Below are 21035 nucleotides of genomic sequence, written 5' to 3'. Positions count from 1 at the left end.
AACCTCCTATTGATAATAATTATCCAAAAGAATGCAGTAGATGACACCAACTAGTCCTGGTTTGTTCTTGAAATTACAATATATTGTTATTGGCATTGTACTCTTTGTACTGCCATGAACATAAAATTTACGTTATTTTCTTTTTACTGCATCTTCAAGAAACAAAGGGGTTGTATGCTTGTGCTAATCTTTGTGATCATAAGCTTTTTGGACAAATTATGAATGAGTACTAATTTCATTGCATTATGTATTGCGTGAATTTCTTTTTGGAATATTGTCATTTTTCTTGGATCATTGAAGGGACATTCTATTTAAGTGCTCTGATTACCATCTATTGTGATTTGTCAAATAATTCCAAAGCAAATTTACTTTGCACTATCTGCAAATCCCATATAATTTGTCGTTGTCTTCTCTTTAGACCTTTGTTCTGCATTATCCACTTTGAAAATAGTCTCCAATCCCCTGAAATTACGAAAGCTACCATCTCTCATTTGTGCGACATGGAAACAGGCAGAACAGATAAAGGCATCCGCACAATGTGATCCAAACTTCCTGTTAGAACTATCTCACCAAAGCTAAACTCATCCGTTGCTTGGGTCACATTGAAATGTATTTCCAAATCTTGGGTTTCCCTTGGACCTATGGTGAACCAAGGTGGATACATGCCAACTATGACCCCTTCGGGTAGTAGCACTGAGAATAAGTATGTCTCTGGCTTGTTGCCTACGTTCATGACATTTCGGCGTACCAATCTGAATCCAGTTAGTTTTGATATTGTCACTGAAGGAAGGTTCAGGTCAGATGGGTTGCTAAGTGGCTTACTGCACGATTCTTCAGTAGCATTTCGAATCATAGTTGGGTCATTCTCGGGTAAGGAGCACAGGAAGCTGATGTAGTCCTGGAATCCTGCTATAGGAGCAAATATTATCATATGCTCAACCAAGGTCAAAAACTGATCACGCAAGTTGAATTAATAAGCTACTTGCACTAGTGAAAAAGTTCCCAGGACTTACCTAATGGAAAAACCAGACCCGGATTATCAGCGCGAGCTGGATCTAAAAGGCCAGCACCGAAATCGAAAGGACTGGCACGATTCAAGCTACTAATATCGGATCCTTGTGCCAGTATGGGTTGCCCATGTTTGTCATGCTTGATTGCAGTGGTAGAGATTGCAGAGGCAATTAGCGAAGGAGTCCATGAAGGATTATGCTGTTTGATGAGCGCTGCTATTCCGGCCACGTGAGGTGTTGCCATGCTGGTACCAGATACTAGTGCAAAATTGTATCCTGCAAGCAGAGGTGGTTAAAAAATAAGGAAGAGATGTGTGTATTCACTTGATCCCTAACTTGAGTACAAAGGGGGTATTTATAGGTACAAAGCATGACTTCTGAACATCTAGTTTCATGAACCCAACTAATTACATTAACCTCAATTAATTGTTTAATAAATTAACTACAATTAAGATGCTAATATTGAACTTGCAAAGACATGAACTAAGACACATGAATGTATTAATTCAAATTAATCTCAACACTTCCCCTTAATTTGAACCTTTCTTCCTCACTCCTAGACTTGCTCGCAACCTCGGAAAATCTTCAGATTTGAGAGGTTTCGTAAAAATATTAGCAACTTGATCTTGAGTCTTCACATACTTGAGCTCCACTTCCTTTTTAGTAATGCAGTCTCTAATGAAATGATGTCTTGTATCTATATGTTTGCTTTGATCATGAAAAATCGGATTCTTCGCTAGTGCTTGTGCGGACTTGTTGTCAATGCAATTTTTAGTAGCTTCTTTTATTGGCAAGTGAAATTCCTTAAATAAACTCCAAAGCCAAATAGCATGACAAGTGCAAGAAGTTGCAGCCATACATTTGGATTCACACGTAGAAAGTGTGACAATGGATGGCTTCTTAGAATTCCATGTAATAGCACAAGCACCCAAAATCAATTGTACCTTTTACATACTGAAGAATTCATTTAGTAGCTTTTAAATAAGTGGAAGAAGGAGCTTCCATAAAATGACACAATACCCCAACTGCAAAAAGAATATCAGGCATCGTGCATGTCAAATATCTTAAACTTCTTGCAAGACTTTTGTACATGGAAGGCTCTTCCTTCCTTCTCCCCATCATCAAATTTTGAAAACTTCATTCCACACTCCATGGGTGTACTCACAAGATTGCAATCAACCATCTTGAACCCTTTCAATACTTCCTTTGCATAGCCTTCTTTTGAAATAAAAAATCCATCCTCTATTTGCTTCACTTCAAGGCCCAAATAGTATGACATGAGCCCTATGTCAGTCATCTCAAACTCAAGTGACATAGGTTTCTTGAAATCTTCAAACAGGCTTGGATTATTACTAGTAAAAATAAGATCATCCACGTAAAGGTAAACAAGCAAAATATCACCGCTGTCAAAATTTTTAACATAAAGAGCATACTCATGAAGGCAACGAACAAACCCATTCTTTTGGAAGTACGTATCAATCCAACTATTCCATGCTCTTGGTGCTTGCTTTAATCCATACAATGATTTTTTCAACCTCAAGATCACTTTATCTTCATATCCTTCAACCACAAAGCCAATTGCTTGTTCAACATAAACTTTCTATTCAAGATAGCCATCTAGAAAGGTAGACTTTATATCGAGTTGATTAATCTTCCATTTCATTTGTGTTGCCAAAGAAATAAACAAACGATCAAATTGTCTCTATACAAGCAATAGGTGCAAAAATTTCTTCATAGTCTACTCCATGTTTTTGTTTGTAGCCTTTAGCAAGGAGCCTTGCTTTATACTTCTCCACTTCTCCTTTTGAGTTTTTTTTATTTTTTATTTTTTATTTTTTTTTATTTTTATTTTGTAGACTTGTTTGACTTCAATAACTTCATAATCCTTGGGAAGAGTTGATCACTCCCAAGCATCATTCTTCTCAATTGCTTTGATCTCTTCCTCCATGGCTTGCCTCCACCTTCTGTCTTCCGTAGCTTCTTCAAAGCTTAACTTCTCACTGTCTACAAAGAGACAAAACAAATTATTCATTTCATAATTAGTGACTTCTTTGGTTTCATCATAAATATCAAGAATACTCCTCATTTTTCATCCACTATCACTTAAACTTTCTTGATGAATAGAGAAAGTAGGAGAAGGAGGTGGAGTTGAATCTTGTATAGGCATTATGCTATCTTCCTCTTCATCTTCAAAGTACGGAAATAAATCATAAGCTTGTTCTTTTTGTGCCTCCCAATTCCACGTTGTTTCTTCATCAAATTCAACATCTCGACTTACAATGATCTTGTCATTGCTTGTATTGTACAACTTGTACCCTTTGGAATTTAAATCATAGACAATTAAGACATTCTTAACACTACGATCAATAAGCTTGGATCTTTCTTGTTGTGGCACATGAACATATGCAGTGCTTCCAAAGATCCAAAAATGAGCAATACTAGGCTTTCTTCCACTCCATGCTTCTTGCGGAGTTTGACTTTTTACATTCTTCATTGGTCACCTGTTAGACAAGTAAACTACACAAGAAACAGCTTCTGCCCAAAATTCCTTGGGCATATTTTTTGCTTTCAACATGTATCGAGTCATATTAAGAATAGTTATGTTTTTCCTCTCCGTAACACCATTTTGCTGTGGCAATCTTGGAACCGTTAAAGGACGATGAATTCCATGTAATTAACAAAATTACTTAAATTCGTTGGAAGTCAATTTGGCTCCTCTATCGAACCTTTAATATTTAATTTTGTAGCCACTTTCATTTTCCACAAGAGCCTTGAAATTTTTAAATGCTTCAAAAGCTTCTGATATTTGCTTGAGGAAATAAACCCAAGTTTTTCTACTATAATCATCAATGAAGCTAGAGTAAGAAATATTTATTCTTACTGAATGACAGTGGATTGATTGGTCCACGCACATTTGTATGAACAAGTTGAAGTAGCTCCGTTGCTCTTGACATAGCTTTTTTTGGAAAACTTCACCCAAGACTTTAAGTGCTCCAAAATTCAAGTAACCAAGTCTCATGTCCCACAACCATGTTTCAATTCTTCACGCTCACTTCCAAGCATTTTGCTCCTATTGTATTAAGATTTAGCATAAACATCCTATATTTCGGCATGATCACTTTAGCAATCAAATTAGCATTTTTATCTCTAAGCCAAAGTATCGATCTTTCATGTGACTTTCAGACCCCTTTTTGCGGATTTTTCCCAAACTCAAGATGTTACTTTTCAATTTAGGCACATAATAGACATCATTAATAAGAATATGACTCGCATATTTTTAAAAGAATCAAAATGGTACCCTTTCCACATATTTGAATCTTTGAAGAGTCTCCAAATGAAACATTTCCATTCACCTTCTCCTCAAGCGTGACAAATTTTTCTTTATCTCCACACATATGATTACTTGCCCCATTATCTAAGAACCACAAATTTTTGTGTCATCGTTCTCCTCATTTTTGAATGCTAGTAACAAAGTAGGCTATACGATTTCTTGCTTGCCATCTACTAGATTGGCTTTCTCGTCCACATCATTAGGAGCACTATAACATTCCCAAGAATAATGCCCAAATTTGTGACAATTGTAACATTCAAAAGCGTCATGGAGTCTAGATCTTTGGACTCCTCCATGACACAAACCACATAATCCAACTTTGGAGTTAAGGAATGAAGAATTTTCTCTATCACTCAAACATCTTCAATTTTAACTCCATATCTCTTTATTTGATTCACAACAACCTTCACCCTTGAACAATAATCCGAAATTGATTCAGATTCCAAGCTTCAAAAACATCTCATAATGTTTGGAGTCACATATTCTTCTTTAGTTTGTCAACTCCTTGGAGGGAGCTTTGCAAAATTTCCCAAGCTTCCTTTGCGGTGGATGCATTGGCCACCTTATCAAACATTGAACCATCCAAACATTGATGGATGAGGGTGAGGGCTTGTTGATCCTTGTTCCTTGTCTTAGCCAAAACATCCTTATCATTTTGAGGCAAAGAAACTTTTTTCTACAATTTCCCACACATCTTGCGAGCCAAGCACCGATTTCATACAAATACACCAAGTTTCATAATTTTCTTTTGTAAGATGAGGAAATTGAAATGAATACATTCCACTATTGTTCGCCATCTTTCAAAGGAAATCGCTCTCATAGCACTTTGTTAAAATAGAAGGAAGAGATATGTGTATTCACTTGATCCCAAACTTGAGTACAAAGGGGGTATTTATAGGTACAAAACATGACTCTTGAACATCAAGTTTCATGAATCCAATTAATTACATAAATATCAATTAATTATTTAATAAATGGACCACAATTAAGATGCTAACATTGAACTTGCACATACATGAACTAAGACAATAATTCAAATTAATCTCAACATATGTATGGTCAATTGAGGAAACAAGGTGTAATTAATTATAGAACTATATCAGCCCATACCCAGGTAAAGATTTCTTTAGAAGTTTTGCATAATTGAAAAACTATATCTCTCTCTCCGGCCTAGCTACACTCTTTCTTACAAGCACATGCAGGTGATTTGGCACTATAAAAAATGTTAAAAATTGGTTGGACAGTGGACACCTAATTAAGCTTGTATTAGGAACAGTACTACATGGATCTCAATACTCAACTCACCATTGAGTTGAAGGCCTGTTTACACTTGTTTCTTAGTTAGAATTGTTTGGATTTGTTGTCTTGATTTGATTGGTTCTTAGTGTTGTTTCTGTGAGGATTTTATTTTCATTATCTATAATCTTCCAATTGCTATCTTATTCCTCAGTCAAGTTAGGGCATATCAATAAAGTTTTTCAATTTTATTTAAAAAACAAAAAACTCACCATTGAGGATGGGATCCAGAACACTGAGGGGGCTCCAAGCTGCCCAGATTTGGTGCCCAGGGGCCAGAATATCGGGCTTCAGCACATCAGCAGGATTTCCAGCACTATCGATGATATCGGGTCCCCTCGATGAGAATCTGCTAACAATCGGCGCTGCCCCCTTGAACGCGGCAACTCTTCCTTCGCCAATGGCTGCTCTCCCTGCAAATCTGGTAGCAAATCCTTTTGCACCTCTGTAGGTATGCTGATTATAATACTGCACTATAATCTGTAGCAAAGGCATGGTCAATCTTATTTCATAAAGATTTAATTTCCTTTTGCACCTCTGTAGGTATACTGCTTGTATAAAATGTACCTTTGCACTGGCTACCGTTGGGATCATAATTGCTGGAACAGAAAAAGGAATGGGTTCAACGACAAAATCACCATAGGTGGGGTTGGCGACTAGAACAAAGCCCATGAATCCTAGGAGCTTTGCAGTGTTAATAATGGCGGTGAGTGTGGAGGTCCCTTTGGAGAATCCTGCCGAGAAGGTGCAGATCACCACACTGTCGTGCACTATTGCAGGCTCCAGTGCTTCTGGATATTGACACTCTTCCATGTACTCTGGACTCTTGGGCGAGGTCCAATTTGCCTTGATGGCATCCTTCGCCAACACTAGCTTATATTGGCATGAACTATTCCCATAAGTTCGTCCTATGGACAATGTATATTAATCAACATAATTATTGCCTTTCAAACAAAAAATAATTATATAACTATAAATGTTAATACAATGAAATTCTAGTACGAGTGTAATATACATGAATGAGCATCCGCTTGATGCAAAAATTGGAGTCTTTGAGTTTTGGACTGTATCATGATATATAAGTAATTCATCTTTCATTTTGATTTTTTTTTATGGGACAAACTCACAAATGAAACCTGCACATTTTTAAAATTTTGAGTTGACTCTTCCTTAAACAAAAGCTATTTTTGATCACTCAATATCATGCAAATCATTAGTAGTCATTACTCAATCATGGGTAGTAGAATTGCAAATGAACCAAATTGATCATAAGTACTGGTTCACAGCTCAATATTAGAATTTGTTCGAAGTTGTTTATTATCTAAATGGCTGCTCGACTTTTTTACTCAAACTAAGAAAAGCTCAAAGAGAAATACAATAAAATTAAAGGTATGAAGGCTTATAACAAAATAAATCCATTCAAATGAGAAACATATTTTGCTCGTTTAAAGGTATGCTTGGTATATACTAGTGGAATGGAATGATAGGAAATAAAATTGAAATTATTACTTGATTTCATACTTTTTCATTCAATATTTTATTATGTTTTTAAAATCAAATATGACATTAATGTGTTCAAATAATAATATACTATTTTTATGATGGGATGGAGTACCTGATAATCCAACGCCGGCAACTATTAGACGGTTTCCGAGGAGGAGAGCGGCGGTGTAGGTCCTGTCGGTGGTGGAAGCAGCAACTCCAACAGCCCAAGGGCTGAAAGCCACGACAGTGGAAGGGTCGGGGCCGTGGTTTCCGGTAGCCTGCACCACCAAAACTCCGGCCCTCCGCGCAAATAGCATGACAATTTCAAACACCCCTAAGAAGGTGATTGTATCCTTCGGCGGCCCATCTGGTCCAACTGACAAATTTAAAATATCAACTCCGTCCATCGTTGCCTGCACATTAATGAAAATATGATTTCGTGAATTGCAGGTTTAAAAGCAAATAAATAATTAAAAAATTAAAGTAATAATAATTAATTAGTCCTATTATTATTATAAGGATAAAAGATACTTATCTTCCATGAGATTTAATAAAAAAAGAATGCAACCTTCCTTAGGATAGTTAAACCGAAAAAAAAGTACAAAGAAAATTTATTTTTCATTATATTTTCTTTCTATACCATATAATACTAAAAATAAAATAATTTTAATTAAAAAATTAAAAAATTAAATATTAATGATTCTTAAAATTAAATTTTTAGTCATTAATTTGATTTTTTTTTTCCTTACTTTTCTTAATAACCAAATATGAAAATGTGGATTTCTCCATATTTTCTTTAGCACTTCACATTTTTCTTATTTCAAACAAAACTTAATACTTCAAAACTTTCATAAACCTCTCCATATATATATATATACACATACATAAATATAAACATAGATCTATGTAGTTGTTGGAGTATGTGGCTCATATGGAGTGGGACACATGTACAAAGAAAGCATGTTGAGAAAAAATAAGGAAGTTAGGCTACAAAAAGAAGCAGTCGACGGTTTGAACGACAGTTTCAGTTGCAATAAGAAATTATTGATGATTTGTTGAAACCATCGACGGTTTTGTTTGACGTTATTTTTGAATTTTGAATTGATAAGATTAGTAGGTTGGGAATTTAGAGGCAAAACCTTCGAGATTTATACAAGATTATTTGGGGAACTTCCTAATCCTTTTGCACATGTAGGGTTAGCATATAGACAATGTTTTAACCCTGATTTTGAGATATAGTGAATTTTGGCCCCTACTTGCTCCCGTGGACGTGGGCACATTGTTGAACCATGTTAACTCATGCATGTGTCATTGTTTATTTGTTTTCCTTATTATCTAAGTGTAATTGTGTTTTTCGTATTGTTCATGGTCAGTTGCTGCATTGCACGATTCAATTATTTTTCACTGCACATTAATTTGCACAACAGAAGTGGTAAATTGTAACTACATAGGGGGGAAGAGATGGAGAGAAGATGTCCACTAGTTGGGAACTCTTCAATGGAGCTCAAGATTCATTACAGAGGGGAAGATCTGTTAGGCATTTATACTAAAAGAAGTGCTACATGCTTCATGTAATTGGTTTTGGTATTTATTAATAACTTTAGTTATTCCATTTTGATGAGAATCTTTGGGAGCAATATTTGCCTGACTTTATTTATTTAATGATTATGCATGTGTGTCTTTTATTCTATATAGTAGATGATTTAGTGTGTAGAGTACGACTTATACACAGAAGATTAAATCATCAGTTCTTATAAAATATAAGTTTATTGTTCACAGTCTTAAATGAAATTGGACACACCATTGTTAGGACTGTAGCTCAAGGTTTTAATAGGTCTGTCTTAACTATTGAGAATGGTACAGTTCCAACTCCTTGTGCTGGTACACTTTGTGTGTATTGAATAAGATCGTCTTAGGGTAATTGCTTTTATACTGACTATATAAAATAATTAATACCTCATGGTTATTATGAGTGCTTATGCTCTTAATCTTGATATGATTATTGGACACGTGCATATATTGTTTATTACTTTGATTCATATAAGAGTGAGATTCTTCATGGGTTAACAAACTCAGTGAGTTGGGTGATGACATTATATGTATGGTGAACATTAATTATTGATGGAATCCATGTCCCGGTATCGGGATTGATGATACCCCTTTGAGGAAGCTTATAAGTTTTGATTGTGTCAAACCTTGCAGGTGGATTTTGAATCTGACACATCAAATAAGTTAAGTGAAAGGTCTCGGGGAATTAATATGTCAATTAATTAAATTGTTAGTAATTTAATTTAATAGATGGGTATCTGTAATTTTTACATGAGGAGATAAATAAGCATTTAATAATAGGAGCTTTAAATTTAATTTCGAATATGACATGGAGTGCAATTTTAATTCTTTAGTGGTATGAATTATAATTAACGCAATTAAGGATGAATTCGGGTCAGATTAGGAATTCTTTATTACGTGGAAAGCTCTAGTCATACTTGCCCAGAGGTCCCTACTGTAGCCTATATACACGTGCTCCATTCAGTAGTTAGGTAAGATGTGCGAACTCTTACAGAGGTAGATGTTTTTGTGAGAAAAGAAAACCCCAGTAGCTGTTTGTGAGTCCATTCTCTCATAAGCAAGACGTGTTCAAGGAATACAGTAGAAGATTTCTGGTCATCTTCAATAGCTAGTTTTCGTACTTGCAGATTTAGGATCAAACCAGACAGATCTCGCAGGTATAATCCTAATCACGTAATTAGAGTTTGCAAGATCAAATTTTCTTTATTATCCGTATACACTACAATCGGATCTTCGAGCTATTTAGCAAGTTCCATCAATTGGAATCAAAGCCTCGGTTGATACTATATACGGATAATAATATCATGTTCTTCGAAAATCAAACCAACGCATGCTTAGGGTAGAAAGTGTGTATGCACTAACCTCTATTTGACAGCATTCTGTCTGGCAATTATGGTCATACGAATGTATGTTTTGTGATTGTGATTGTTTATTACAAGATTTGTAGCATGTGAACTCCGGTTATGGAGACATAGGATTCTGTAATCTAATTGCGATTTTTTTTTTTTTAGCATGTGAACTCCGATTATAGAGGCATAGGATTCTGTAATCTGATTGCAATTGTTTGTTACATGATTCATAGCATGTGAACTCTGGCCATGTAGGCATAGGATTCTGTAGTCTAATATAGCTTCATCTAAGAAGGAGGCACAGTTGTGGTGTGTGCATAGCAGTGGCAAAAAATAGGAAAAACCCTACGATATTGATGCGGTTTTTTGTTTCAATTTGAATTTGAATTTGAATTTGAGTTTGAATTTGAATTTGAATTTAAATTTAAATTTGAATAGACATTCTGAATAATTAGAAAATAAGAGATTTATATACAAGTTCTTATCATTTAACTTTGGAATGAATATAGTAATGGATTAAAGGAGGGAAGGTTGGTCATCTCGCTGTAATGCCACTAGTGGATGCGGAATTTAAATTTGCGTTATAGTTATTTGTAAAATGGAATGAAATAAGAATGGAATTAAATTAAAATTTAAAACTAAAGAGAATAAAAATTTGGATGAGAAATACGATTCCATTCTATTCTATTCCATTCCTTTCCCATGTAACATGTATGGAATTAGCTAGTGTTGTAGATATTCGACAACTCAAGTAATAAGCCATGTAATAAGAAGACACAAACCTAAGTTAAGCGATTATGTGGTATCATTTGAAATGATATTTTTCATTACTATAAGATAATAATATCTTCCAGGTAAAGTATTTAGGCCACGTTTGAAACCTGAAAATTATTAGGGAAAGGAAATGAAAATATAGTGGAATTTGTTGAAGATTAAACTTGACGGTGGCAGCTCCACCAACCTCAACCCATTGTTGTTGAATCTGCAATGGAGAGTAGGTAGTCAACCTCACTAACTCCAGCCACCTTCACCAACTAGCCTACTTGTTTGAATTTGATTTTCACCTACCATTCCAATCCATTGCTATATATAGATGTGTGTGTGTAATATGTATGCGGTATAGAGAAAGAGTAACCGGTGAGAAGAAGAGAGATTTTGTATTTTGAATTGTCCTATGTATATTTCAGATTTTATTCAATTAAGTGTTTTTGTGTGCAATTACAAACTTAGTTCAATCACAACTAATGATTGAGTGAGTCCCCTCCACCCATCAGTGATATTGGAGTATTGGGTTTGCCAGAATTCGCCAAACAAAGGTGAACAGAGGGGAATTCAAATTTTTTTCCCAAGTTTGAAGTTGCTCGAAATCAATTTCTAATCATAGACTGCGTCGAGATGAGTCCATAAGTGAAAACTGCGACTCAAACGGAGTCTGAGCAACCTCCCACACACTCACACGCGACACCAGCCAATTCAATGTCGTCTTCACGTGCTGCACACGCCGACAAGACTGTTGACTAGCAATTCACACGCTTTGCGCTCCCGCACGCATCGTCTTTACCCGAGTGACATGATCCGACCCAAAAACCCAATTTGTGACCCGACCCAGCAACCAGCAACCCGGATCCAGAATCGCAAGCACGACCCGACCTAGCAGACTGATCCGCGTCTAGCCACCGAAACGTGGCTTACCCAGAAGCCGCCACATGGCCCTAACGGTGTTAACTGACGTCATTTATCTCCGTTAAGAAAAATCGGCCAGCTTAAATCGGTTCAGAAATATTCTTTATCCGGATTAGTGGTATTTAGATCGGTTCTTTGCAACCCAAAATTGGTTCCTAAGGTTTTTCGAAATTCAAAACAAACTGGTGGCATCAGATTTTCCAAAAAATCCATCCCCAACATTTAGATTTGATACATATTAAACCTAATGGCGAACGGTACTGTACAAGTGGTCATTCCAAAGCTGAAAAAGGACAACTATAACAACTAGTGCAATCAAATGAGAGCCTACTAGGTGCTCAGTATGTCATGGACATCGTTCAAGATGGGTAAAGAGAAACCCCATCAAAATAAGCTAAAGTATCTATGCATAATGCTCAACGAACGACCCTCCACGCCGATAGAAAAAGGGACTGCAAAGCCAAGTCCATTATCTACCACGGCCTCGATGAGGCCACCTTCAAAATTATCGCTTCCGCCAAGACATCCCAAGAACTCTAGAATACTCTCCACTAGACATACAAAGGAGCCGACAAAGTGAAGTGAATTCGCCTCCAAACTCTACGAGGTGAATTTGAATCCTTGCAAATGAAGTCGTCTGAGTCCATTGACGAGTACCATACTCAAGTAATGGTTGTCACGAACTAGTTGAGGAGAAATGGAGAGAATCTCACAGACATGAGGATATGTGAGAAATTTTGCGATCTTTGGATCCAAAATTTCACTACATAGCCGTCACTCTAGAAGAAATGAAAGATCTGGAGACCATGTATGTAAAAGAGCTCATAGCATCTTTGCAAGCTCATAAGCAGAAGGTGAACAGAAGAAGTGACGGTAGGTCACTGGAACAAGTCCTACAATCAAAACTATCTTTGACTGATGAGAGACATAAGAAAGAGGGGACGTTGCACTGAGGATGAATGCAAGATCGAGGATCTCGTGGAAGAGAACCTGGATATACTTAATCCAGAGGAGGAGACCGAGGCAGACAAGGAGGACGAGGACAACAGAATAATGTCCCACAAGGAAGAGTATATGGAAGAAGAGGTGGCAGTTACAACAATCATCAGACTTTTGACGAAAGAAACATTGAGTGTTATAAATGCCATAAGTTTGGCCACTATAGCAATGAGTATTGGGGGTGACAACAAGAAAAGGTTAGTGATGAGGCTAACCTTTCCGAAACTGAAGATGTAGCTAGAGAGTCTTTGATGCTAATGGCGCATAGTTCAATCCAGGACCAAAGTATTTGGTACCTTGACTCTGGAGCCACAACCATATGATTGGCAGAAAGAACCTATTCATTGAACTTGATGAGAAAGTTCAAGGGAAGATCTCTTTTGGCAATAACTCTAAAGTCCCAGTCCGAGGGAGAGGAGATGTTCTGATCAAGAAGAAAATCAGAGACCACGCTTTCATCTCCAACATCTATTATGTGCCAGACATGAAGACCAACATCTTGAGTCTCAGACAGCTTGTGGAGAAAAGCTACCGAATTAACCTTAGAGATAAGCAGATGGTGATATCAGACGCTTGAGATAAGCTTGTCATTGGAGTCACTATGGCAAAGAATTGGATGTTCTCTTTTTCCATCTATCACAATATGCCAAGATGTCTAAGCACCATCAACAACAACAAAGATTGGCTGTGTCAGCTGAGGTTTGGACACCTCAACTTTGAAAGCTTAAAGCAAGTTGGAAGCAAGAAGATGGTGAACAAATTAGCCAACATCCAGCATCTGAATGAAATATGTGAAAGCTGTGTTTTGAGCAAACAACACATAAACAGTTTTGGAAAGCAAGCCAACTGGAGATCAACCATGTCACTCTAGCTAGTACACACAGACGTGTGTGGTCCATTAAAATCATTTTCAAATGGACAGAACCAATACTTCCTCACATTCACTTCCTCACATTCACTGACGATTACAGCAGGAAGAATTGGGTCTACTTCCTGAAACGAAAGTCATAAGTGTTCGATAAATTCAAAGAGTTTAAAACTCTCGTGGAAAAGTAGAGTGACTATTGCATCAAGTCACTCTGATCTGACCAAGGAGGAGAGTACAAGGAAGAAGCTTTCAAGGAATTTCTTAGGCAACAAGAGATTCAAAGCTAGTTCACACCGGCCTACACTTTCTAATTGAATGGTGTAGTTGGGAGAAAGAACCGCATGATCCTTAACATGGCCAGGAGTATGTTAAAGGATAAGAATGTGCCCAAAATTTTTTGGGCAGAAGCAGTGTTATGTGTAGTTTATCCACTCAACAAGTGTCCTACGTTGATACAAACACACCATATAAAGCTTGGAGTAATCACAAGCCCAGTGTGAGTCATCTTAGAGTGTTTGGCTCCATAGCCTATTCCAAGATCCCAAAGGCAAGAAAGACAAAGTTGGAAGACAAATGAGAGAAGTGTATCCTTGTTGGATATGGCGATAGCACCATGAGATATTGACTCTACAATCACATCAACAAGAAATTCATTTTCATACGGGATTCCATTTTTGAAGAAAATGAATCCTGGAAGTGGGACCAAGCTGAATCTTCCAAAGATGTAGATTTTACGCTTGAAGGGGAAGAATCCACACAGATGAGAGAAGTGGCTATCGAGTTACAAGTTCCCGAACTACAGACACCTCCACACGGTTCCATTCACCACAAAGGAATGAAGCTCCATCACCAATTGAGCGTGGAAATCTCATACATGAGGCCTAGAGAAGCCCATACCCTAGTTGACCTATATGAAAATACAGAACCTATAGAAGAGTATATTACTTTATATTGTTTGTTGTTGACTAGCGCAGTTAGCTTTAAGGAGGCTAACGAAGAAGACAAATGGAGACAAGCGATAGATGAGGAGATTCACTCCATCAAGAAGAACAAGTCTTGGGAGCTGACAAATCTCCCAAAGAGCCACAAGACTATTGGTGTGAAATAGGCCTACAAGACCAAAAAGAACACTGAATGAGAAGTCCAAAGATACAAAGCAAGACTTGTCGCCAAGGGCTACAGGTAGAAAGAAGGGATTGATTATGGAGAAATCTTTGCCCTGGTTTCTAGACTTAAGACTATCAGATTACTAATTTCACTCTCTATATAAAATGGATGGAAAATTTACCAATTAGGCGTGAAATCAGTATTTTCTGAACGGTTTTCTAGAAGAAGAGATCTATATCGATTAGCTACCTGGATATGTGAAGAAGGACAAAAAAAAAATAGAGTGTACAAGCTGAAGAAAGCATTCTATGACTTGAAGCAGACACCTCATGCGTGGAACATGAGGATTGTTGACTTTCCAAAAAAAAGTGGATTTGAAAAGTGTCCCTATGAGCATGTGCTATACATGAAAGTGGAAATAGACAGAAGCATGATGATTGCCTATCTATATGTTGATGATTTGATCTTTATCGGCAACAATCCAAAGATGTTTGCCACTTTCAAAAGGAGCATGATCAAAGAATTTGAAATGACGGATATTAGCCAAATGACTCATTTCCTTGGCATAAAAGTAGTGCAAAATGAGAAGGGAATCTTCATCTCCCAAAGCCACCATGCAAAAGAAATACTAAAGAAGTTTGGGATGGACAACCACAATCCTGTGGCAGCTCCGGTTAAAACGGGATTGGAGTTGAGAAAGAATAAGCAAGGAGATGTCGACCCCACATATTTCAAAAGTTTGGTTGGAAACTTGAGGTATTTGGCATGCACTAGACTAGACACACTTTATGGAGTTGGATTTGTTAGCAGGTACATGGAGATTCATGACTAGTCTCATCTGAATGCAGCGAAGATGATACTCCACTATGTTAATGGTGCCATCACTAATGGTATGTTCTATTCATCAAGAAGTGATTGCAAACTTATCGGCTATTTAGATAGCGATTGGGGAAGGGATCTTGATGAAAGAAAAAACACGACTAGATTCACATTCTTCATGGGAGATACAATGTTTACATGGTCATTAAAGAAGCAACACATCGTAACATTGTCATCATGTGAAGTTGAGTGTGGTGCTACCAACTCAACTGTTTGTCATGGTATATGAATCAGTAATGTACTGAAGTATTTGGGATATCTTCATGATAACCCCACAGAAGTCTACATCGATAATTGATCAGCGATTGCACTTGCGAAAAATCTAGTATTCCATGAAAGAAGCAAACATATTGATACTCAGTATCTTTTTATCAGGGAGCATGTCAAGAAAAAAGACGTGGAGCTGATATCTTACAGAACGTATAATCAGATTACTAAAATTTTCATAAAGCCACTCAGACATGATATTTTTGCAAGATTAAAGACAATGCTCAGAATGACAAAGTCAGGAGAGTCAAGTTTAAGGGGGATGTTGAAGATTAAACTTGAGGGTGCAGCAAAATTTGGCGGTGGTAGCTCCTCCAATCTCAGCCCACTGTTGTTGAATTTGCAGTAGAGAGTAGGCAGCCAACCTCACCAACTCCAGCCACCTTCACCAACCAGCCTACTTGTTTGAATTGATTTTCACCTACCATTCCAATCCATTACTATATATAGATGTGTGTGTGTAATATGTATGTGGTGTAGAGGGAGAGTAACCAGTGAGAAGAAGAGAGATTTTGTATTTTGATATGTCCTCTACATATTTCAGATTTTATTCAATTAAGTGTTTTTGTGTGCAATTCCTCACTGAGTTCAATCACAACCAATGATTGAGTGAGTTCCCTCCACCCATCAAAATTCACTTTTTCACATTTAGTTATCAAAAAATATGACAAAGAAAATAAATAAATAAATAATAAAATATATACCAAATCATTGAATAAAAGTTTGATTTTATGAATCAATCATTAACCTTTAACTTTCCTTAATTTTTAATTATGTTAGAATAAATTTTTATTTTTATTGCTATTTGGTACGGAGAGAACATGTAATAAAAAAAAATTCCTTATTTTCCTTTTCTTTATCCAATCAAAATCCTTGATCCACCATATTTTTAGAACCCGTTTGGATCGAGGATTTTTCATGAAAAAATATAAGGAAAGGAAAATACGGAAAATGTTATCTGAATTGCTAATATTTATTTGGCTAATTAATTAAATTTACCTGATCAATTGCTGCAACCACATCTGCTAGAGCACCCACGCTTGGATATATAGCTTTGTACACAGCAATTCTGATTCCACACGAAGATAAGCATCACTTCATGATTATGGCACCATACTAATCAATTATGGAGTTCATATTTGCAAGTATAACTTTTGAAATTTTAATTTGAGCTTTTGAATTTTTAATATATATATATATATATATAATATAATTTTATATTAAATTTATTTAAACTTACATAAATTTATAAATCCAATACTCAAAATTTAATATGTTACGAGTGAGATTTTTCGAGAGCATACATGCATACACATAGAGTCTTACGTACCGTGCACGTGGCGCCATCCCGCTAGCTCTCCCATAGAGGAAGCAATCGACAACCACAGGGGTCCCATAATTTCCGACAGCAATTGAAGCCACATGGCTGAAAAGCAACACACTCTTTCTTTGAGTAGATGCGTAGAACTGTCGTTTACACTTTAATATAGTCAAATTGTTTACACGAGATAATGTTTTAGTAGAGGAGACACGATACTGGCATGAGATACAAGTCTACGAAGTGAACCTGCCATGTCCAACCGCATCAAAGGGGGAGAGGAAGTCGACAGAGGAGTTGAGAGGAGCCATAGCTTGAGCCCCGGCAGCAAAGAATCTGGCAGAAACTATTTTGCCATTGCACGAAGTTGGGGGAAATCGAGGACCAGTCTCGCACGCGCCAGTGAAGAAGCGACGACCGCCGCCGCCGCGATGATGAGAGGTGGGATCAAAGGCGAAGCTGGGGTGCACTGGGTTGATGCCTGTATCTACAAAACCTATCACGACCCCTTCACCGCCATCAGTGCTTCTCATTTCTCCGCCGCCTTCCTTCTCCATCCACACTGCTTTAGGTATCTTTAGGAACTTGGGAGTGTAGGTTGTCATTAATTTTATTCCCCTATCCCTCTCCACCACCTTCACTACACTCACATGTTTCAGCTTCTCAGCCTGATATTGTCAAATCATTTGGAAGCACTTTTTAGTAAGTGTTAATAATGGACTAATTGGATAATACTAAAAGTCATAAGTGTCATTTGATTGTATTTGGATATTCATTTTCATTATAGGTACTATATATAAGCTTGTATTGTTATATTTCATTAATAGTTAATATGTTATAATATATAATTATTTTTAAATTAAAAGTATAAGCATTTTCTAATGAATATTTAATTATTAATTTTGTTATTTATTCTATTTAATTCTAGAGTATTTTCTATTAAGCAAGTTTTAATTAATGCATATCTAGTTGTATCATGTAGCTATCATACTAATTTACGTTAGAAATAATATTATCAAATGAAGTAAATTTTTAACTTATGTGTTTTATATTTAGATATTTTTTTGGTTCCATGATCAAATTTAAATGCAAATCTAAATAATTAATTAGTTCACTTGGTAATCGAACGCTTATTGGTGAAAACTTTGTTGTTCATGATAAAGTTAGTATGTACATGTAGTGTAGTTAATTGTTAGCAAAATAACTAAGAGTCATGTCGAGCAAACTCTAAAAAGAGATCCACGTGCAATTAATGCGAGCCATGGTTATTAAGGAAATGCTTAATTATCTCATTCCTCCACTCCATCATTTGCATAAATAATTAGATGATTATCTATAATTAATTAGTTAGAATCTATAAAAAGTGAGTCCCTAGTTAATTTACTAAACACAAATATTTCAAAAAAAGTAACCAAAAACTAAAAACAAACTCCATCGTTAACTTGCTAAACATGGACCATAAAAGAATAAAAAAAACAAATTCCATAGCTAACTCACTAAATATGGATTGTGAAAAAATAATTTCCATAGTTAACTTGTTACACATGGATTGTGAAAAAACAAATTCCGTAGTTCACTTGCTAAATATGGGTTGTGAAAAAAATAAATTTCATAGTTAGCTTGCTAAACATGGATTGTGAGAAAAGAAATTTCATAGTTAGTTTGGAAATAAAAAAAATTCCATGTGTTGCATGATAGTGAAAAAACAAGTTCTATGGTTAACTTTATAAAACATGGATGGTAAAAGAGTAAAAAAAAATAAAATAAAATCCGTAGCTAACTCGCTAAAAATGGATTATGAAAAAACAAATTCCATAGTTAGCTTGTTAAACATGGATCGTGAAAAAACAAATGACGGCTAGATATGGATTGTGAAAAAACAAATTCCATAGTTAGCTTGCTAAACATGGATTGTGAGAAAACAAATTTGGTAGCTAGTTTGATAATAAAACAAATTCCACCCGTTGCATGAGCATCATCAACTCCAATAAATTCAAACCTTGTCTTTCACATTTTTTCTTTACCAAGATCTTTTCTCTCGATGGAGTCTACAAATAAGAGCCGGAATATTTTGTCAGATGCTCATGACGACATCGAAGACGAAAGTTGAGGCCAAGGGCACCGACTCGGGGGGTACTACCTAGGGTTAGCGGCGGCTCTGATGACTTTGATTTAATGAAAAAAAAAAATTTGTTAAAAGTACACAAGCCCACGTGATAGAAACAAAACGAGTGTAATATACAATAGCGATGAGAAATGAAAAACAAGTTAATTAAAGTGGGAGGGGGAGGGAAGGAGATGACCTGAGAAGGGGTGGTGTGGACGGCAAAGCCATTAACGATGTGTTTGAAGCTGTAAAGCTTGCTGTAGCAGCCGGCATCTAGAGTGCTTCGTAAAAGTTGGTCATGGGAATTCACCAGGTCATTTGCATGAGCCTTTGACGATTCACTAACGTAACCCATCGTATCCCATGCATGCATGCATGCAAGAAGTAACATGTTTGAGAATGAATATACATCGACAAAAAGAAAATAAACTATGAATTTTTAATCTTTATAAATGATAAATACATTGTATGGAATTATTCAACCTTTAGTTCTTGAGATATAAATTATTCAGCTAGATAGTAATCCTAAGCAATAATGTCACATCCACCTATACATTCACAAGAGAAAAAATTGTGTGTGCACATGAGAGAGAGAGAGAGAGAGAGAGAGAGAGAGAGAGAGAGAGCTTTTCAACTCTCCTGTGGGGTATACGTTTATATATAAAGACAAGTACTCCTTATCAGAAGGTATTAATGATTGATTTTGATTTAACTAAATTTTTTAACCTTCAAAAGTACATAAGATTAAATGCTGATGTTAGCTCGGATTTTAAATTTAAAAATTAGGGAAAATTGAAGTGAAGCATGAAATTCTTTTACATTACTTATGAAATTGTTGATGGACACGATAATGAAACTTCTAGAACTAAAATATCATAAATAAAATACATCAATGAGAAGCATTTGTCTATAAGGTGAATAATTATATTATTTATTTGTTAATTATATAAATACATATAATTTACACATAAATAGTCATTAAGATGTTGCTAACATCTAAGTTTAATTTCAAAATCTATCATACTAATCTTTTGTTTGAAGGAAGAAAATAAAATGAGAGAAAAACTCCACTTTGGATTTGAATCTCAAGTTCATTCAATAGTATAAATTTTGCTAGATATTTAAATTTTCAATAAATTTCAAATGATTAATAAAAATTTAGACACAAATTTTGTAAGGAAAAAATTGAATGTCATTTTAATTTTGATGGCGATTAATTAAAAGACAAACTAATTAAAAGTTTGGTGGGCTTCTCATCACCTGTTGGGATTGAGCCAACTTGTTCCTTCTTCAAAACCGTGACGGAATGCAACTGCCTCTCCTTCCACCAGAACCAAATAAACTGCTCTTTCTTCAGCAAAGCAATAAGCTGCGAGGGTCGCAAAGAGAAGCAACACCATGCATTCACGAAACAAAGCAAACGATCCGGCTAGCAATGCCATCTTTAATTCTACTGCTCTACTTGCAAACTAGGACCTGCTACACAGACCTACATACATACAGCAGATTTTATATGTTAAAATTAATCAAGGGCATGGCTAACTTATACTGCACAGCCAACGTGAACAAAAATGCTTTTCCACACCATCCCTAGTCCTCTCAAAAAATGTGAACAAAGTTGATTGCAGGAGTGATTCTCGGGGAGAAAGACAGAGAGTGATATCAGCCCCAAACAATTTTAAGTAACCGTCCCCCCTTTCGGCCTTTCTGTTTCTATACCCCTTACCTTTTTGGCATAATTAATTTCCCGCAGACCATGCTTCTCTT

General features: G+C 36.1%; 1 protein-coding gene across 2 annotated transcripts; it reads right to left on the bottom strand.

The window, feature by feature from the left end:
- Window positions 1–204: 204 nt before the first annotated feature.
- On the bottom strand, window positions 205–20929 carry LOC131153757 (subtilisin-like protease SBT2.4). 2 transcript variants are annotated; one of them, XM_058106204.1, is made up of 10 exons: window positions 20529–20929; window positions 19465–19609; window positions 17411–17829; window positions 17174–17269; window positions 16843–16912; window positions 7253–7535; window positions 6205–6545; window positions 5850–6117; window positions 1014–1286; window positions 205–906 (listed from the first exon to the last, which is right to left on the bottom strand). In XM_058106204.1, exons 1-10 carry the CDS (start codon window positions 20708–20710, stop codon window positions 488–490), a joined length of 2496 nt encoding a protein of 831 aa, XP_057962187.1. In that variant the 5' UTR covers window positions 20711–20929; the 3' UTR covers window positions 205–487. The 2 variants fall into 2 exon arrangements, with proteins under 2 accessions (XP_057962187.1, XP_057962186.1); XM_058106203.1 differs by having other exon boundaries at window positions 5850–6545.
- Window positions 20930–21035: the final 106 nt, after the last annotated feature.

Source organism: Malania oleifera, chromosome 4, assembly GCF_029873635.1.
Source record: "Malania oleifera isolate guangnan ecotype guangnan chromosome 4, ASM2987363v1, whole genome shotgun sequence".
Taxonomy (NCBI): domain Eukaryota; kingdom Viridiplantae; phylum Streptophyta; class Magnoliopsida; order Santalales; family Ximeniaceae; genus Malania; species Malania oleifera.
The sequence above is the reverse complement of the archived record's forward strand: the minus strand, read 5'-3'. Positions and strand labels throughout refer to the sequence as shown.

Excerpts from the sequence above, each read along its gene's own strand:
- LOC131153757 (XM_058106203.1), bottom strand. The coding sequence starts at position 20,710 with ATGGCATTGCTAGCCGGATCGTTTGCTTTGTTTCGTGAATGCATGGTG. Across the intron at positions 19,610-20,528 it reads AGTTGGCTCAATCCCAACAG|TGAATCGTCAAAGGCTCATG; the intron begins GTGATGAGAAGC and ends GGGTTACGTTAG. Across the intron at positions 7,536-16,842 it reads TGGTTGCAGCAATTGATCAG|GCAACGATGGACGGAGTTGA; the intron begins GTAAATTTAATT and ends ATTAATGTGCAG.